A 15,427-nucleotide genomic window follows, 5' to 3' on the forward strand; every position below is an offset into this window, starting at 1 on the left:
TGTAGCAGAGGGACACAGAAAATAAGAATGTAAATAAAAAATATCTATATATATATATATAGAGATAGATCTATATATATAGATATATATAGATCTATATATATATAAAAAACATTTCAGGCAGTGATAAGAATTTTTTTTTTATCCTCACCCGAGGACATTTTTCAATATTTTGTTCAGACAGAGTGAGAGGGAGGGAGGGAGAGAGGGAGGGAGAGAGAGAGAGAGAGAGAGAGAAACATCGATGTGAAAGGGACACATCGAGTGGTTGCCACCCGCACAACCCAACCAGGGCCAGGGACAGACTGCAACCGAGGTACATGCCCTTAGCGGGAACCGAACCCGGGTCTCTCTAGACCGCAGGCCGACGCTCTAACCGCTGAGCCAAACTGGCCAGGGCAGTGATAAGAATTTTTATGAAAACAAAGCAGGGTGGTATTAGAGGGCCTGGGGCTAATTGAAACAGTAAAACAGGAAAGGATTGGGGTGCAGCATCTGAGCTCTTTCCTCAATAATGTTAAAGCCTCTGGCCCAGAGCATCCCAGCGGAGACCCGCATGCTCCCGTTAAAAGCAGGGCTGAGGGATGTAACTGAGGATGAGCAGGGTGGCCATGGCTTAGCCTCCAACGGGAAGAGTGTTCTTACGTGGACCCGAAAGCAATGGCCCCCGGCCGTCCCAGGGCAGAGAAATGGAGCTGCCCGAGGCTATGCCCCTGCCCCAGAGCGCCCAGTGCTTTAGGATGTGGACTCTAACAATCAGGGAGGGAAGACACGGCGACACCGGCTCGGACACCAGCTCTCCCCTCCAGCCTGGAGGAGAGCTCTGCAATGGTCTCGTCCAAACTGTGTAAGACAGCGTGGTTGTTTTTTTTTTTTTAAATAAAGCCTATCCACAGGAGAACTCTTCATCTGGAAATACTAAAGAGGTGATAGAGAGGTCCCTCTGGAGAACTAAAACTTGACCCTACCCTCTCTATTCACAAAGATCAGTTCCCTTTAGCGAACAGTGTGCGGGCGTTGTGCAAAGCATTGAACAGCACTCCTAGAGGTGAGGGCTGGGATTAACCCGGCTGAGGTTACTAAAGGGTAAAGAGGGTGGGTTAGCTAAGGTCACATGGCTAGGAAATGGTGCAGTTGGGATTCAACTCTTTTGTGTCTTGTCTGCTTATGGTTTCCATCATCTCGCTATTTTGCCTTCGGTATGCTATCTCTAAGAGAAGGAACTCTGGCCTATTCAGACCTATCCCAAGAATGGGATGCTCTGGGCTTCTATCTGTGACACCCCTTTACTTGATATTTGCAGTCAGACCTCACGAAGCAGCAGAATGGGTTCAAAATCACCCTCAAAACGTTGGAAGACAACCTGCTCTCCCGCCTCTCCTCAGCATCCGGGGACTTCCTGGAAGAAGCGGCCTTGGTGGAGAACCTTGAGATCACCAAACAGACTGCTGCAGAAGTTGAGAAAAAGGTAAAACTGCTCTGGCAGCCTAAGCTGGGAGGCAAAGGTCCTCCCTCTAGACCACGAGTTTAACTTTTAGAAAAAAAAAGAAAAAGAAATCAGAGTTACAGAAGTTACAGACGGTTTTTCCATCTTCCCAAGATTCTTCTAGAAAATCAGGCTAAGCAGGATTCCTCAAGTGATGACCTCACATTCTGCATTATGGAGTTCCCACCTTCTGGGAAATGCTGTTGACAAGTTAACTCCACAGACATTTGATGAGCACTTAAGCCTGTGCAGGGAATGGTAGCTCAAACCTAGTTCTTCAGTGAGTTTGTAGACTTGTCCTGAAGGTAAGAGTTGGCTGGTTTAGGCATGATTGCACCCTGAGAAACTCCCAGCCTGCAAAAATCTCCCAGTTCTGATTTTAATGAGAGAACTTCAATGACTTCCCAGGAAACAGAGCTCTCAAAAACAGTACCATCCTGCAAACAGTTTAGTATATAGCTTTCTTTCTTTATTTCACTACATTTAGAAGGCTCTTGTTTTCCCTTGTGGGTCCTCGAAGGCATGATGTCCTGGGGTCAAACTCCCCCACCCTTTCCCAGCAGGCTGCTGAACCTACAGAGGGCTTTTCTCATCTTCAGCTCTGCTCCTGGATCAGAAGAGTATCTAAGATACTGGTTGGAGTAGGTGAAGTGTGTCTGTCACAGTGTCCATTGAAGGAATATACTTATTGTCAGGTTATTGGGATTTTTTCCATATATAAAGACTCTGTTCCAGGTAGGAACAGGGTGGGGAAAATAAAGAGTAAAGCCCTGGTTGATGTGGCTCAGTTGGTTGAGCATTGCCCCATGCACCAAAAGGTTGCTGATTTGATTCCCAGTCAGGGCACATGCCAGGCTTGTGGGCTCAATCCCCAGCAGGGAGCGTGTAGGAGGCAGCTAATCAATGTCTCACTCTCACATCGATGTTCCTCTCTCTCTCCCTCTCCCTTCCTCTCTCTCTAAAAACCAATTTTTTAAAAATCTTTTTAAAAAATGAAGAGCAATGATGAGCAGGGCGGATAAGCCAGCTCATACCCACTCTGGGATAACAGACAACTGAGGTTGGAGTGAGAGACTGAACGGAGGAAGGCCCAGCCTCACATTGGTGTGACCACCAGGTTTTACCCATGGTTCTCTATGGCCCCCATGTCTGTAGATAGGAGCAGGCAAAGTTTGTAAGAACAATTACAGCAGAAGTACCACTGCCTGGGGCAGAAGGATGGGAGGATACAACGCAACTCACTTAGAGTAGGTCAGAGGTGGACGTGAGCATGGGGTCTCTTCTCTGCCCCCTCATTCCTTCTTTCTTTATTCTTCTCTTTAAAGTCAACAAGCATTTATTCAGTGCCTACTTGCACCAAGAGATTTTTGGAACCTTTTTGTTTTCGTTGTTGTTTTCTTTCTTTTTGTCTTCTTTCTCTTTCTCATGCATTCATCCAATATATACTTACTTGAAGGAAGTTCTAGCCCAAAGTCCATGACAAAAGGTGGGGGTACAGCAATGAACTTGCCAGAATCCCAGGCTTCCAGCACCTGGCCCTTTGAAGGAGAAAGACAAGTAAACAGCCAGCTACAGAGCTGTGATGAGGGCTGTCATAGAGGTAGCACAGGGAGCGGTGAACACACAGGAAAAGCAGTCAACCAGAGGGAAGGGATGTTTCTCGTTAGTGTAACAGGAACACCAAGAGATGTAGAGAGGGATGGAAGTGGTCACTGGAGATGAGGCATGAAAGGCAGGCTGAGTTTCCATTGCAAAGGACTTTGCAGAATATGCTAAGAAGTCTGGGCTTGTATGGGCGTTGGGGATCATGAAAGAGTTGTTGTTTGTTTTCCTTTTTAGACAGAGGGTCACATAATCAGAACCTTGCTTTCGAAAGATCACTCCAGCTACAATCTGGAGGAGAGCTTGGAAATGTGGAGGCCGAGAAAGTGGTAGAAGGTACAGTGATTCAGATTAGAGGGGATGGTCTCCTGAATTAAGCTTGGCAGTTGCGGTACAAAGAAGTGGACACATTCAAGAGCTCTGTGCAAATTCAAAGAGGTCGAATTGAAAAACTTGCGAATTGATTGGATATGTTTAGATCGGGGTGGACAAAAGTAGGTTTACAGTTGTTCACATGGAAAATAATCCAGTAACTAACAAATGATGCAAGAATAAACTCTGTTTTGAATACTCTCAACTGTGCACACGTTTTTTTATAAACTTCTTGCCTGAGTACTAGTCTTGTGGTGAACGCTCTTGATTTCTATCTCAGGAGTTTCCAAGAACCCGGGATGGTTCGATGGTAAGTTTTGCCTGCCATCTTAGAGACCTCAGTTTGGTTCCTGGCCCGTGCACCAGGTCTGTATTGGTTTCTAGTCATCACTTTTGATTTCTGTCCTGAGGTTACAAGGACCTAGGGCTCCGGTAACACAGTAAAACTGGGAGTAGAGCATGCATTGAGGAATACTAATACCTTTTAAGAGAAGTAAAGATGTGAAGAATGGACTAGAGCAGAGAGAAGGAAGGAAAAGTAGGTAAATAAGGTATTATGAAAAAAAGCATTTCAACAGGAAGGGATGTCAGTGGTGTCGAATGATGCTAAGAACTCAAGAGATGGCTGTGTCCACTGAATTTTACAAAAAGGAGTCATCAGTGATCCCGGGAAGAATAGTTTCAGTGACGTAGTAGAAGCAGAAGCCTGAATTAGAATAAGAATAAATGGTAGTCGAGGAAGGAGAAGTGAGTATAGACAACTCTTTAAAGTTGCCAAACCAAGACATGGTAAAGAGAGAAAGGATTGTGATTGAAAGAGTGCATGGGTCCTTCAAGGCTTTCCCCCTGAGATGGAGAGACTGAGCATTCTAAGGTCTTAGCCGGGAGTGGAAGATGCATGGATTGTAAAGGAAAAGGAGAAGTTGCCAAGAAGAGTTGAATTTACAGGAATGACAAGGAATAATTAATATAGTAGGATACATAAGAAAGTTAGGAGAAATATAATTGGGGTCACCAATGAAGAACTTATCTTTATTTTGTATTTTAGCATAATTGGTATACAATCTTATATTATTTACATTAGTTTCATGCGTATAATATAGTGACTCAGCATTTTTATACCTTACAATATGATCACCCCACTAATTCTAGTAGTCATCTGTCCCTGTGCAGGAACTTATCATTAGAAAGATGGAGAGTTGGTTCCATGGTGATAGAGCCTTGGAGCAAACATGAATCTAGAAATGGTTCACGGGTCCATATGGCAACTGGAGTGCGGGGGGGGGGGAATTAAGGGAATAGAAGGGAAGACGGAAATCCCTTAATTTCAAGTTCATCTGCTAAAAGAGAGAATGATGGTGAGGTAGAGGGCTTGGGGAGAAGAGTGAAGGATGACAAGAGTTGTTGCAAGAAATGGAAATGAAAGTTGACTAGAGACACAGATTAGTGGACAGCATTGAGGACCCAGGTGAGCTTAAAGAGTATGAATCTGTGATAACACCAATGTGGGCGATTATGTGATTTCTGTTCATTTCAACTGCCTTCTGAGAACTTTGTCTTTTAACTACTGAATGTAACCAATTTACATTTATTAACATTACGGATATAGTTAAGTTTTTCTACTATCTTAATTTGTTTTTTCTATCAGCCATGCCTTTTGTTTATTTTTTTCTCCCTTCTTGATATTTCTTTATCCTCCTCTTCTACCCTTTGCTGATTTTAAAGTTATTCATTCTGTTTTATTTAATTGATTAACCTTGTTTTATTTATATGTAAAAAACATATTTCACTATCTATGTGACTTAACAATAGATTAATATTAATTAATATTAATTTAACAAAGTCTAAAATTAAACAGTATATCTAGCCTCTCCCAAAATAATGTAAGGATTTTCTAACACTGATCACCCTGTCTCATCTTCTGTTACTGTTTTTATATTTTAGTTCATACAAGGACTTTCAAACAGTTTGTGATTTTTTTTACAAAAGTCTTTGTTATTTAGATTAAATACATATTTAAGAAATTCTTACATTTCCTACCTTCCTTTTGGTTTAATTTTCTTCTGATTGCAGCAAATAATTATTTCTTCAAGGGCCTGTGGAGAGTAAACTTTCTTTGACCTTGACTGCTTCTTCAAAGAAAGAGCTCTGGTGTTTTATCGCTTTGGGAAGTGTTAACTATTATAGCTTCAAATATTGCCTCTCCCCAATTCTCTCTACTCTCTACTTCTGTTAGATGTGTTTGAATCTTCTATTCTATCTGCCAAGTCTGCCAAGCTTCATTGCCCTTTTAACATAGTTTCCATCTTTATTTTTCTCTCTGCTGCTTTTGTAACAACTCCTTCGTATCTATCTTCTAGTTTGCTTATTCTCTTTTCAACTTAGGTTCATTATTTAACCTGTGTACTGAGTTTTTCATTGAAACAACTGTCTTAATTTTTAGGAGTTCTTAGTTGTTTTTTTTTTCAGAAAATGACTATTATTTTTTAAATATATATAATGTTCTGATTTTATACTTTATTTTACCTATTGATTTTAAGCATAATTAGTTACTGATAAGCTTTAGATTGTTCAGTCACCTTCAGCTCTTGGGATGCTAGTCCTGGGATTTTGGGGGGGGGGGGGCAGGTCCTTCTAATTGTCCCCTTTGGTAATAATTTCTCCTAAAGTTTTAGTTGTTTGTTGCAAGTTCATCTTCAATTGAGATCATTGTTTTTTTCCTGTGACACTCTCATGAATTATCAGTAGTTTCACTCTATCCTGGAATATAAGACAGGTCATAGTGAGGTTTGCATTTAGTAATGTTTTTACAGAATCCCTCTTTCTGATGCTTAGGTTGCTTTTCTTATTTTTACCTCTGATAAGCAATGTGCTAAAAATAGAATATTCCATTGAGAGAGATTTTCTTTGTGAATTCGTATATTTTTTTGTTTAATTAATTAATTTATTTTTGTTACAGATGTTTCTCCTTTTCCCCCCACTGATTTCCCCCTCTCCCTCCCCGCCCTGTCCCCAGCTTTGTTGTTCATGTCCATTGTTCATGCACACATGCATAGAAGTTCTGTGGTTTATCTCTCCCCTACCACCCCCTGATCTGAGGATTGTCAGTCTGTACCCCACTTCCGCGTCTCTGGGACTACCCCATTCCTCAGACTGTTATGTTCATTATATTCCACAAATAAATGAGATCATATGATACTTGTCTTTCTTTGCTTGGCTTGTTTCACTTAGGATGATACGTTCCAGGTCCCTCCATGTGTGAATTAGTATATTAACTGATTCATAATAATTAAGAAAACTGCCCTGGCCGGCTCAGCAGTTAGTGTTGGCTCAAGGACCAAAGGGTCACAGGTTCAATCCCCAGCCCCGGTCAGGGTCATGTGGGAGGCAGCCAATCGATGTGTCTCTTTCACATCAATGATTCTCTCTCGCCCCCCCTTCCACTCTACCTAAAAATTAATAGAAAAATATCCTCAGGTGAGGATTAACCAAAAGATAACTTAATTAATTAATTTTTTAAAAATCAGAAAATTAGATGATGCTTCATTTACTGGATTTTTACTACCTGGACTCTGGTTTATTTTCAGCACATGTTTTTCTGTTTCTGTGAAATCTCTGTTAGAAGTGGCGCGGAGGCTCCCACGGCCCACATGCCCAGCTGGGAGGCTGACACTCCCGTGAAGGACAAGAGTGTGTCATCCTTCCACTCACGCTCTGTTCAAGAAAAAAACCACAGCAGCCCCCACCCCGCTGGCCACCGCCCCATCGCAATCTCTCCGCCGCCCACAGACACACATGTACTCGTGCAAGCTGGTTCTCAGGGAGCCCTGGCCGGTTTGAACAATGGACCACTACTTCTTTTTCTAACAGGTCCAGGAGGCCAAGGTGACGGAAGTGGAAATCAACGCGGCCCGAGAGCACTATCGCCCAGTGGCCGCCCGCGCCTCTCTGCTCTACTTCATCATGAACGGCCTCAGCAAGATCCACCCCATGTACCAGTTTTCCCTCAAGGTGACCCACACCTGAGTTTTTCACATCATCGTAATAAGGCAGTATAATTCAGCCAGTGCGGCTCCCCGCGAGAGCTTATCCACGTGTTCCCGTTAGCTATGGCACATTTTAGACCAAATCCAGGATAGCAGCTACAGCACCTTCAAGCCTGTATTCCTCCCTTCGCTTGGGTCTGCACAACTCATTGGCTACTCGGCTGGAACAGAAGGGGGTGCCAGGGAGGCCTTGTCCTCACCGCTCAGTGGGCAGCTATGCCGTGGCAGATGCTGTGCTCACTGAGGGTGTGGAGGAGGGTCCCGGGAAACATCACAAGTGATCTCTGCCCCAAAGAGCTTGAAATATAAGGGGGACAATCAAATGTGTGTCCCTTCATATCCATTAAAACCAAAGCAGGCAGTAATAATAGACCGACTTCAAATTACTTTTCTTATTACTTTTCTATCCCAAAGCTACTGTTTTATGGTTGTTGAAATATTTCTAAAACCAAAGATGTTAGCAAAGTATAAGCGCTGACTAAACGTATCTTGCTCATAAAAAATAAAGACATAAATTTAAATGCATCCCTAAAAAATATATATCTTTCTGCCCTAGGATATGCACCAAAAAAAAAAAAAAAAAAGACAATGGGGGAGGCTTTAGTGGGGGTGGAGCATTTCTGGACAACTTATTTGGTCTGACCCAACAAACAGAGAACGTACATGCACACGGGGGCGGGGGCATACACACGCAGACACACCCTCGGAGTGCACACGTCATTCTGAGAAACTCACTGCCACATGGGGACCAAGGTGTGCAGCTGAGAAATCACGGGGCCTCTAGCACCTGCACTCACTTAGTTGGAAATGGCTGTGTTTCCAATATTTTATGTTTTTAAAAGAAATTCAGTGCTTGGCCTTATATTCAGGTCAAACATCAAAAGAGAGAATTATAAACTATTTTAAAACTATATAAACGTTAGCACGATAAGCCTAGTGACTACAGGATCACCTCCCCAGGTCCAAGAGTAGTTGCCCTTGATCTCAGTGACTCTTCCCGAAAGAAAGATGTCAAAAGGAGCTAATGAAAATATGTGTTCAGATTACATTGTAAGTTGTTTCTCAGCACCAGCACCTTGGTGTGGGCTGGTTTTGTCGCTGGAAGTTCTATTTATAAGGGGTGTGGGGGGGAGATTTTGAATCCCCGTAGTGTGATCAAGAATTGCCAAAAACGGTTCACTGTCCAGCTTGATCATTGAAAGCAGGTTTTAAATGCTTAATGATAAGGAGCGGAAGTATGTGTCTTAAAAAACACTGGAACAACAATCACTTAGAAGCCTTCTGTGATTTGAAGAAAAGTAGCTACCGGAGTTTTCCTGGTCTCGGCTTTGGTCTGGGGCTGGATGTCACAGTCCTCGCTCCTGCAGAAAGGGAGAGGCTGCTCCACGTCCGAAGACCACAGACAGGCCAACGTGGCACCCGCCGCACATGCAGTTTTCCCAAGTGTTTGGAGAAGGACCATAGTATTAAAATGTGTGCATTTGTTAATAGACACGCAGAAACTCTTCCAGAGCCAGGTTCCGTGTGAACTTGGGGGAGCATAACATGGCTAAGGTGGAACTTGACGATAAAGCACTTTTTCTTCAAAACTCAGCCAAAGGCTAGGAGAGGGTTAATGGGGTAAACTCGCAGGGTGCCAGGGAGTCCCGAGGGAGAAGACACGTCACTGGGTTTCCTGTGGATGGACGAAGGCCCAGCTCCCTGTGTGCATTGGGGGCGGGGCCAGAGGCACACCAGGAGGGATAGTCTTTCTCAAAGAGATTGGAAAGGGACGACTCAGACAGATAGGCAGAAACAAAGAACACAGAGCACTGGGGCCCAAGGGCCTCCTGACCTGTTTTTCCTTGGTCTTCAGAGGGCTTTTCAAATACTTTAAATGACCACAAAGATTTTTTAAAAAGGAGATTTCATACAAATCCTAATTTCTGGCTTCTCGTGAAAAGCTGGAGGATTTGGCAGTCCCGAGCGGACGTTCCACGTAGCACACATTCGCTTTAGCTGAGGGAGAGCTGCCCCCTAGGCAGGAACGGTCCACACCGCAGCCCATGTGCCACCGTCCCTCCCCACCCCGCCTGGGCTTCACACCTGGCCCCTGATGGCATCTGAGTTTGCCCGAGGTCCAGAGCAGACCTCAGACTTTGCCTAAGCTCTTTAGGGCATTAGCAGGACTTGGTCGTTCATTTAACAAATTTTTCAGTGCCTGTTCTATGTGAAGAGCTGGACTGGATTCTGGGGAAGGTAAGGAAGTTAGTAAGGCCTGGCCCCCACCTCAGTTGCTCACAATCTGGTACAAATGAAAAGGTAAATAATGTCTAAGGCCCTGAAAGAGCAATAAGGGTATTAGCGCCAAAATAAGACACGGTGGGCAGGGAGACCTCTGCAGGAAGCCACAGAAGTCAAGCTCAGGCCCAGCCCCAGAGCTGTTCAGACCCCCGAAATGAGAGGGAGAGAAGGGCTCTTTCTAGGATAGAAAGGAGAAGAGAGCCGGAATTAGTCCAGTGCAAAGCAAATGCTACGTGTACCCAGGTTCTCAGAATTTCTTCAGATCTTTTCCTGCACTGCGGATCACATCGTTTAAACTCAGTAACTAGGGATTCTTTACTGATCACTGTCTTTTTGAGTTTTAGAGAAAAGCCATAGTAACGTCCTGGGGAAAACGATGCACTTGGTCTCTCTGGACTGAGAAGCTCCCCAAATTGCTCTGTGTGATGCTGGCGAACATGATCCGCTTCCAACAAACCATTACCTCAGTCTGAAGCCTACTAAGTGAGGGTGACCGTCACGATGGAGCGGGGTGAAGGTAGTCGGAAGGTTTTGCTAAAATCACCAAAACTGATGGAAGAAAACCTACAAGGGCTTCACTAACAAGAGACACCACCACGGAACTATGACTAGAGAGAGGAAGTCCCATTATCCTCCATTCTATGAATGAGGACACACGGAGGCCCAAATCTTATTTTCCGCTGAGCTTCAAATGCCTGGTGTAGAAAGCCCTAAGAGTTTGTTTTCTTCTTCTTCTTTTCTCCTCTTCCTCCTCCTTCTTCTTAAAGCAACAAAAAGAAAATAGAGAATAGGAATCTGCACAGCCAGAAAGGGAAATGACCCAATGATATTTTGATTTTTTTAATGATTCAGTCTATTCATATAACATTCAAAATGCAGCATTCCTGAATGTGTTTTTATAACAAGTCTATAGCTAAGTTTAAAACAAGGGAAAGTCGATTCATGGTTTTTACTTCATGTTACGCCTCTGATGTGTAGTTCTGGAGATGTCACCAGGGCAGCCTGGGCTCCTGCCATTGCAGGAAGGGTTTGTGACAAACAGGACGTGTGAGGGGGCTCATTGAAGCACTGCAGGGTTGACCGAGAGAAAAAGAACACGAGAGATTCTGGTCATTACAAAGAAAAAGTAACTAATAAAAAGCATCCCGTGTGCCTATGATGTACAAGCATCTCTTTCGGACAACAAGGTTGTACAAAACATTGGTTCTACCGTCCAGAATTTTAGTATCTGGTGGGTAGGATAATTAATCCCAGCTGGTTATTGTTGACCGTGTGAACTTTTTATTCAAGTAGTTATACAAGCAAACTTATTGGATTTAATTATTTTGGCCTCTGGACATTTATTTTCTCACTGATGGGAATGTAGGCCCTTCTCTGCGTGCCTCGGAGCTCTGCCTCCTTCGTGAGCACGTAATAACTCCTAGGAGCCAACGGGGAAACAGCAAACAAAAGCAAAATTTTCTTGTTGCCGCCGGCCTTCCTGGCAGGATACGCTGGGAAAATATTTCTGTGGCTCGGAAATGATAATGTTCTTACCACGCGTGGTAAACAAAGCCGCCTTGCAAATGACCCGTGCCCTGCCTCCTCCCAGGCCTTCAGCGTCGTCTTCCGGAGGGCTGTGGGGAAGGCTTCCCCCGGGGACAGTCTCCAGCAGCGCGTGGCCAGCCTGACAGACAGCATCACCTTCTCCGTGTGCCAGTACACCACCCGCGGGCTCTTCGAGTGCCATAAGCTGACATACCTTGCCCAGCTCACCTTTCAGGTAAAAGCAAATTGAACAAGTTTCCAGAAAACAGGTTATGTTCTAGTGCCCAATCAGCAAGTGTATAAAAAAAAAATCTTCTTTGAACATCCTGTCCGATGGCTGTGAGCTCCAAGCAGAGGGCTCAGACTAGAGGTCCTGCCAGGTGCAGGCGGGCACCGTCGTGTCTGCCTCTGGCTCATCCTGGACCATCTAAGATTCTGCTCCACAGCCGTCCAGCGGCCACCACCAGTCAGTCCAAACTGGCACTGAAGAGGAAACTGGGGCCGTGCCAATGTCCAGATACTCCTGAGACGCACGAAGAACTTTCTTAGAGTTTCCCTCATTGATTATTTACATTTAGGGCTGCACATTTAAGTCTGGAATCAGAAATTGCAAATAGCTTTCTATAATTCTAGCAGCCTTGACCTTAAAAATGTCTTTTAGAACCAGGATTCTCAAGGGTTTGGGAGCACTAGGGACTTCCAGTGTCAATAAGAAACTCTTGTCTTTTATTTCTTCTTCACATCCAAGACACATGAAAATCTAGTTCCTCGTAGCATTGGGAATGTCTTTTTCCATATATAAATTAGGAGTACAGATCAGCTTATCTTGAGGCCTCTTCCAGTTCTAAAAGTTAAATATTCTAGCCCTGGCCAGTTTGGCTCAGCAGTCAGAACATCAGCCCTCGGACCAAAGAGTCACGGGTTCAATTCCTGGTCAAAGGCACACACCTCTGTTGTGGGTCCAATGTTCTCTCACATTGATGCCTCTTTCTCTCCCCCCCCCTCCCCTCCCACTCTATCTTAAAAATAAATAAATAAATGAATGAATAAATAAATAAAGTCAAATATTCTGGGATCGCTTCTGCGCTGACTCTGCTTGTTCGGAGCCTGAACTCCTGGGGCAGTGCCGTTGTGGCCCATCACTCCGGCAGTGATGACAGCTTGGCCATCACCGGAAGAACCTGAGCCCCGGCGTAGACTCATCCCCCCCCCCCTTCGCTTGTTTCTCCAGATGCTAAGGAGCTTCCACCCTGAGCCTCTGCTCTCCTCTCCTCATACATATTTCAGCCTCATTGTACAAGGGCTCTCCACCTCCTCTTCTATGGCTAGCCTGTCTCCTTAGAGACTTTTCTCAAATTGAACAAGTTATTTTTTTTCTTAGTGAACATTTTCATCGTAACTTCTTAGCAGAGAACACCATGTGAAGAGGGGGAACAATTTCCCAAGCACCTCTCAGCGTGACTCCTGAGCTCAAACAAGGGACATGCTTTACCTGCCCTGCGTATACCCCACTAATCCTCAGCCCCCCAACTTCCCATTGCCGCCTCCCTGGAACGCCCTTTCTCCCTGTCCAAATATCACTCTCTCTCAGCTCTCCAAGACCCAATTCAAGTGCAGGCGAAGGAATTCCCCCACCCCTCGCACTGGCCACGCCCCTGCTCCGGGAGCCCTTCCGCATTATTGATTCATGCGCTGCTATTTTGCATATGTTCATCTGTTACTTTGACAACCTCCTCAAATCACATCATGTGGAGTGTCGTCTTCTCAATAGATGGCAGGAATGTATTCCGTGGCATTTATGACTTGTACATAAAATGCTTGCTTTCCAAGATCACAGAGTCGTTCACTGTATACGTTTAAGTCATGCTGATATTTAGGGTGAAAACAGATGCACACAGAAGTGATTTGCACAGATACACTTTAGCCCACTCCACCTTCTTTAAACAACCGAAATTGATGGGCCAGCTCCAGTGCTAGAAGTAGCAACAGTTACATTGAGTGACGACCCCGAAGCTCCCCAGGACCCTGCGACCACCCCCCGCTAAAGACATGCGGTGTCCTCTTCCACCCTGCAGATTCTCCTCCTGGACCAGGAGGTCAGTGCAGCCGAGCTGGACCTCCTGCTGCGGCCGCCAGGGCGGACTGCTGTCGCCAGTCCAGTGGAGTTCCTCTCCCATCAGGCCTGGGGTGGCGTCAAGGTCAGTGCCCGCCCCTAGGAAAAGTCAAGTTCTCGTCTCCTGGAATTTGTTTCTGACACCTGTCCCCAGGACTCATCAGGGCTCTCTCCGGGGGTGCATCGTGGAGCTGTGTTCACCCCACAGCAGAGCGCACCCTTCCTGGCTGCTGGGGCGGCTTCGCAGGGAGCCAGCCGGTGCCTGCTGGCGTGAGGGCTCTGCCTCCAGGGCGTGAGGGGACAGGAGGATCCTGGGGGCTTCTCCGACAAAAGCCAGCCACCTGTCACCTGTCAGTGCCTGAGGCTGGAACACGGGCTTCTGTGAGGCCCTGGGGGTGGGGTGGAGAGGCCGCCACAGCTCCTCCATGAAACGGACAGATGCCAGGCTCTGCAGGCAACTCCACCCTGAGCTGAACCCTAACCAGCACTAACTCTAACTCAGCCTCCAAGCAGGGGATGCACTCTAGCGTGGGATTATCCGTGGTCAGTTATTGAGCACCTGAGAAATGCATTACCTTATTTTATTCTTGTGTTTGCCTGGGCCCTCGGTATTACTTGTTCCCATTGAACATAAGAGGAAAGTGAGGTCCCGCATCTTTTTTTTTTTTATCCTCACCTGAGGACATTTTTCCATTTTTTGTTCAGATAGAGTGGGAGGGAGAGAGGGGAAGAGAGACAGAGAAACATTGATGTGAAAGGGACACATCGAGTGGCTGCCTCCCACACGACCCAACCAGGGCCAAGGACAAACTGCAACCAGGTACATGCCCTTAGCGGGAACCGAACCTGGGTGTCTCTGGACCGCAGGCTGACGCTCTAACCTCTGAGCCAAACCAGCCAGGGCCCGCATCTTGTAAGTAGTAAATCTAGGACCCAAATTCTGATCTGAGGGCAAAGCCGTTTCTTTCCCTGTTATTCGGCCTGGTCTAGTTTGGATGCTATGAGCATTGAAAAGATCACAAACTACAAGCCCCTCTCAGTGGGGACTGTGCCACGTTCACAGGGCTGCCGTGGTGCCAGCAGCAAAGGGTGACTGAGTGAGCACCCCTCGCCACGGGCAGCTGTCCGGTCCTCCTGAGGGAGCTGTCCGGTCCTCCTGCGTGAGCACCCCTCCCCACGGGCAGCTGTCCGGTCCTCCTGCGTGAGCACCCACAGCAGCGCTGGTGCTGGGTGAGGACCAGCATGTGCACAACATGAACCCTGTTTATGATCTTGCACTTTGCTGCATTTTATACGTTTCATAGACAAAGAAGTGTGAGTCTGAAGTAATACGATCGGCTCTCTTTCTCTTTATATATTTTACTATATTTTTGAGCTAATGTAGATTCACATGCAATTATAAAAAATAATAGAGATATTCCTTGTACCCCATTTCCCCCAATGGTAACAACTTGCATTCCTGTCATACAGTATCACATCCAGGAAGTTTGGCATTGATATAACCCACTAATGTTTTGATTTCACCACTTTTTATGCACTCAGTGTGTGTGTGTGTGTGTGTGTGTGTGAGTTGTGTGCGTGGGTGTGTGGGGTGTGTGTGTGTGTGAGTTGTGGGTGTGTGTGGGGGTGTGTGTATGTGTGTGTGAGTCGTGTGCGTGGGTGTGTGGGGTGTGTGTGTTTAGTTTTATTACGTGGGAAGAGTCACATCATCACCACCACAGTCACAATAGAGAAAACTTCATCACTACAGAATCCCACGTGTCACCCTTTTATCATCACAACAACCTCCTCCCTCCCCCAGTTTCTAATGCCTGTTCTCCATTTGTATAATTGTGTCATTTCAAGAACGTTATATAAATGGAAATCCACAGTATGTAATCTTTTCGGACTGGCTCATTCGCTCAGCATCAGCCCTTGAGATCCGTCCAAGTGTGATTCCCTTTACAACTGAGCCCCACACACAATCATTTCTACGTGTGCTGTCCCCTTCAAAGGACT

General features: G+C 45.5%; 1 protein-coding gene across 2 annotated transcripts in view; it reads left to right on the forward strand.

Moving 5' to 3' along the window:
• Window positions 1–15,427, forward strand: part of DNAH9 (dynein axonemal heavy chain 9) — a 354,158-nt gene that overhangs the window by 284,789 nt on the left and 53,942 nt on the right. For both annotated transcript variants that reach the window (XM_036268293.1, XM_036268294.1), the window contains exons 56-59: window positions 1,304–1,468; window positions 7,331–7,471; window positions 11,381–11,551; window positions 13,392–13,514. In XM_036268293.1, the coding sequence (XP_036124186.1) occupies window positions 1,304–1,468; window positions 7,331–7,471; window positions 11,381–11,551; window positions 13,392–13,514 (600 nt within the window). The remainder of the gene's footprint in view (window positions 1–1,303; window positions 1,469–7,330; window positions 7,472–11,380; window positions 11,552–13,391; window positions 13,515–15,427) is intronic.

This window comes from Molossus molossus, unplaced genomic scaffold, assembly GCF_014108415.1.
Source record: "Molossus molossus isolate mMolMol1 unplaced genomic scaffold, mMolMol1.p scaffold_m16_p_19, whole genome shotgun sequence".
NCBI classification, from domain to species: domain Eukaryota; kingdom Metazoa; phylum Chordata; class Mammalia; order Chiroptera; family Molossidae; genus Molossus; species Molossus molossus.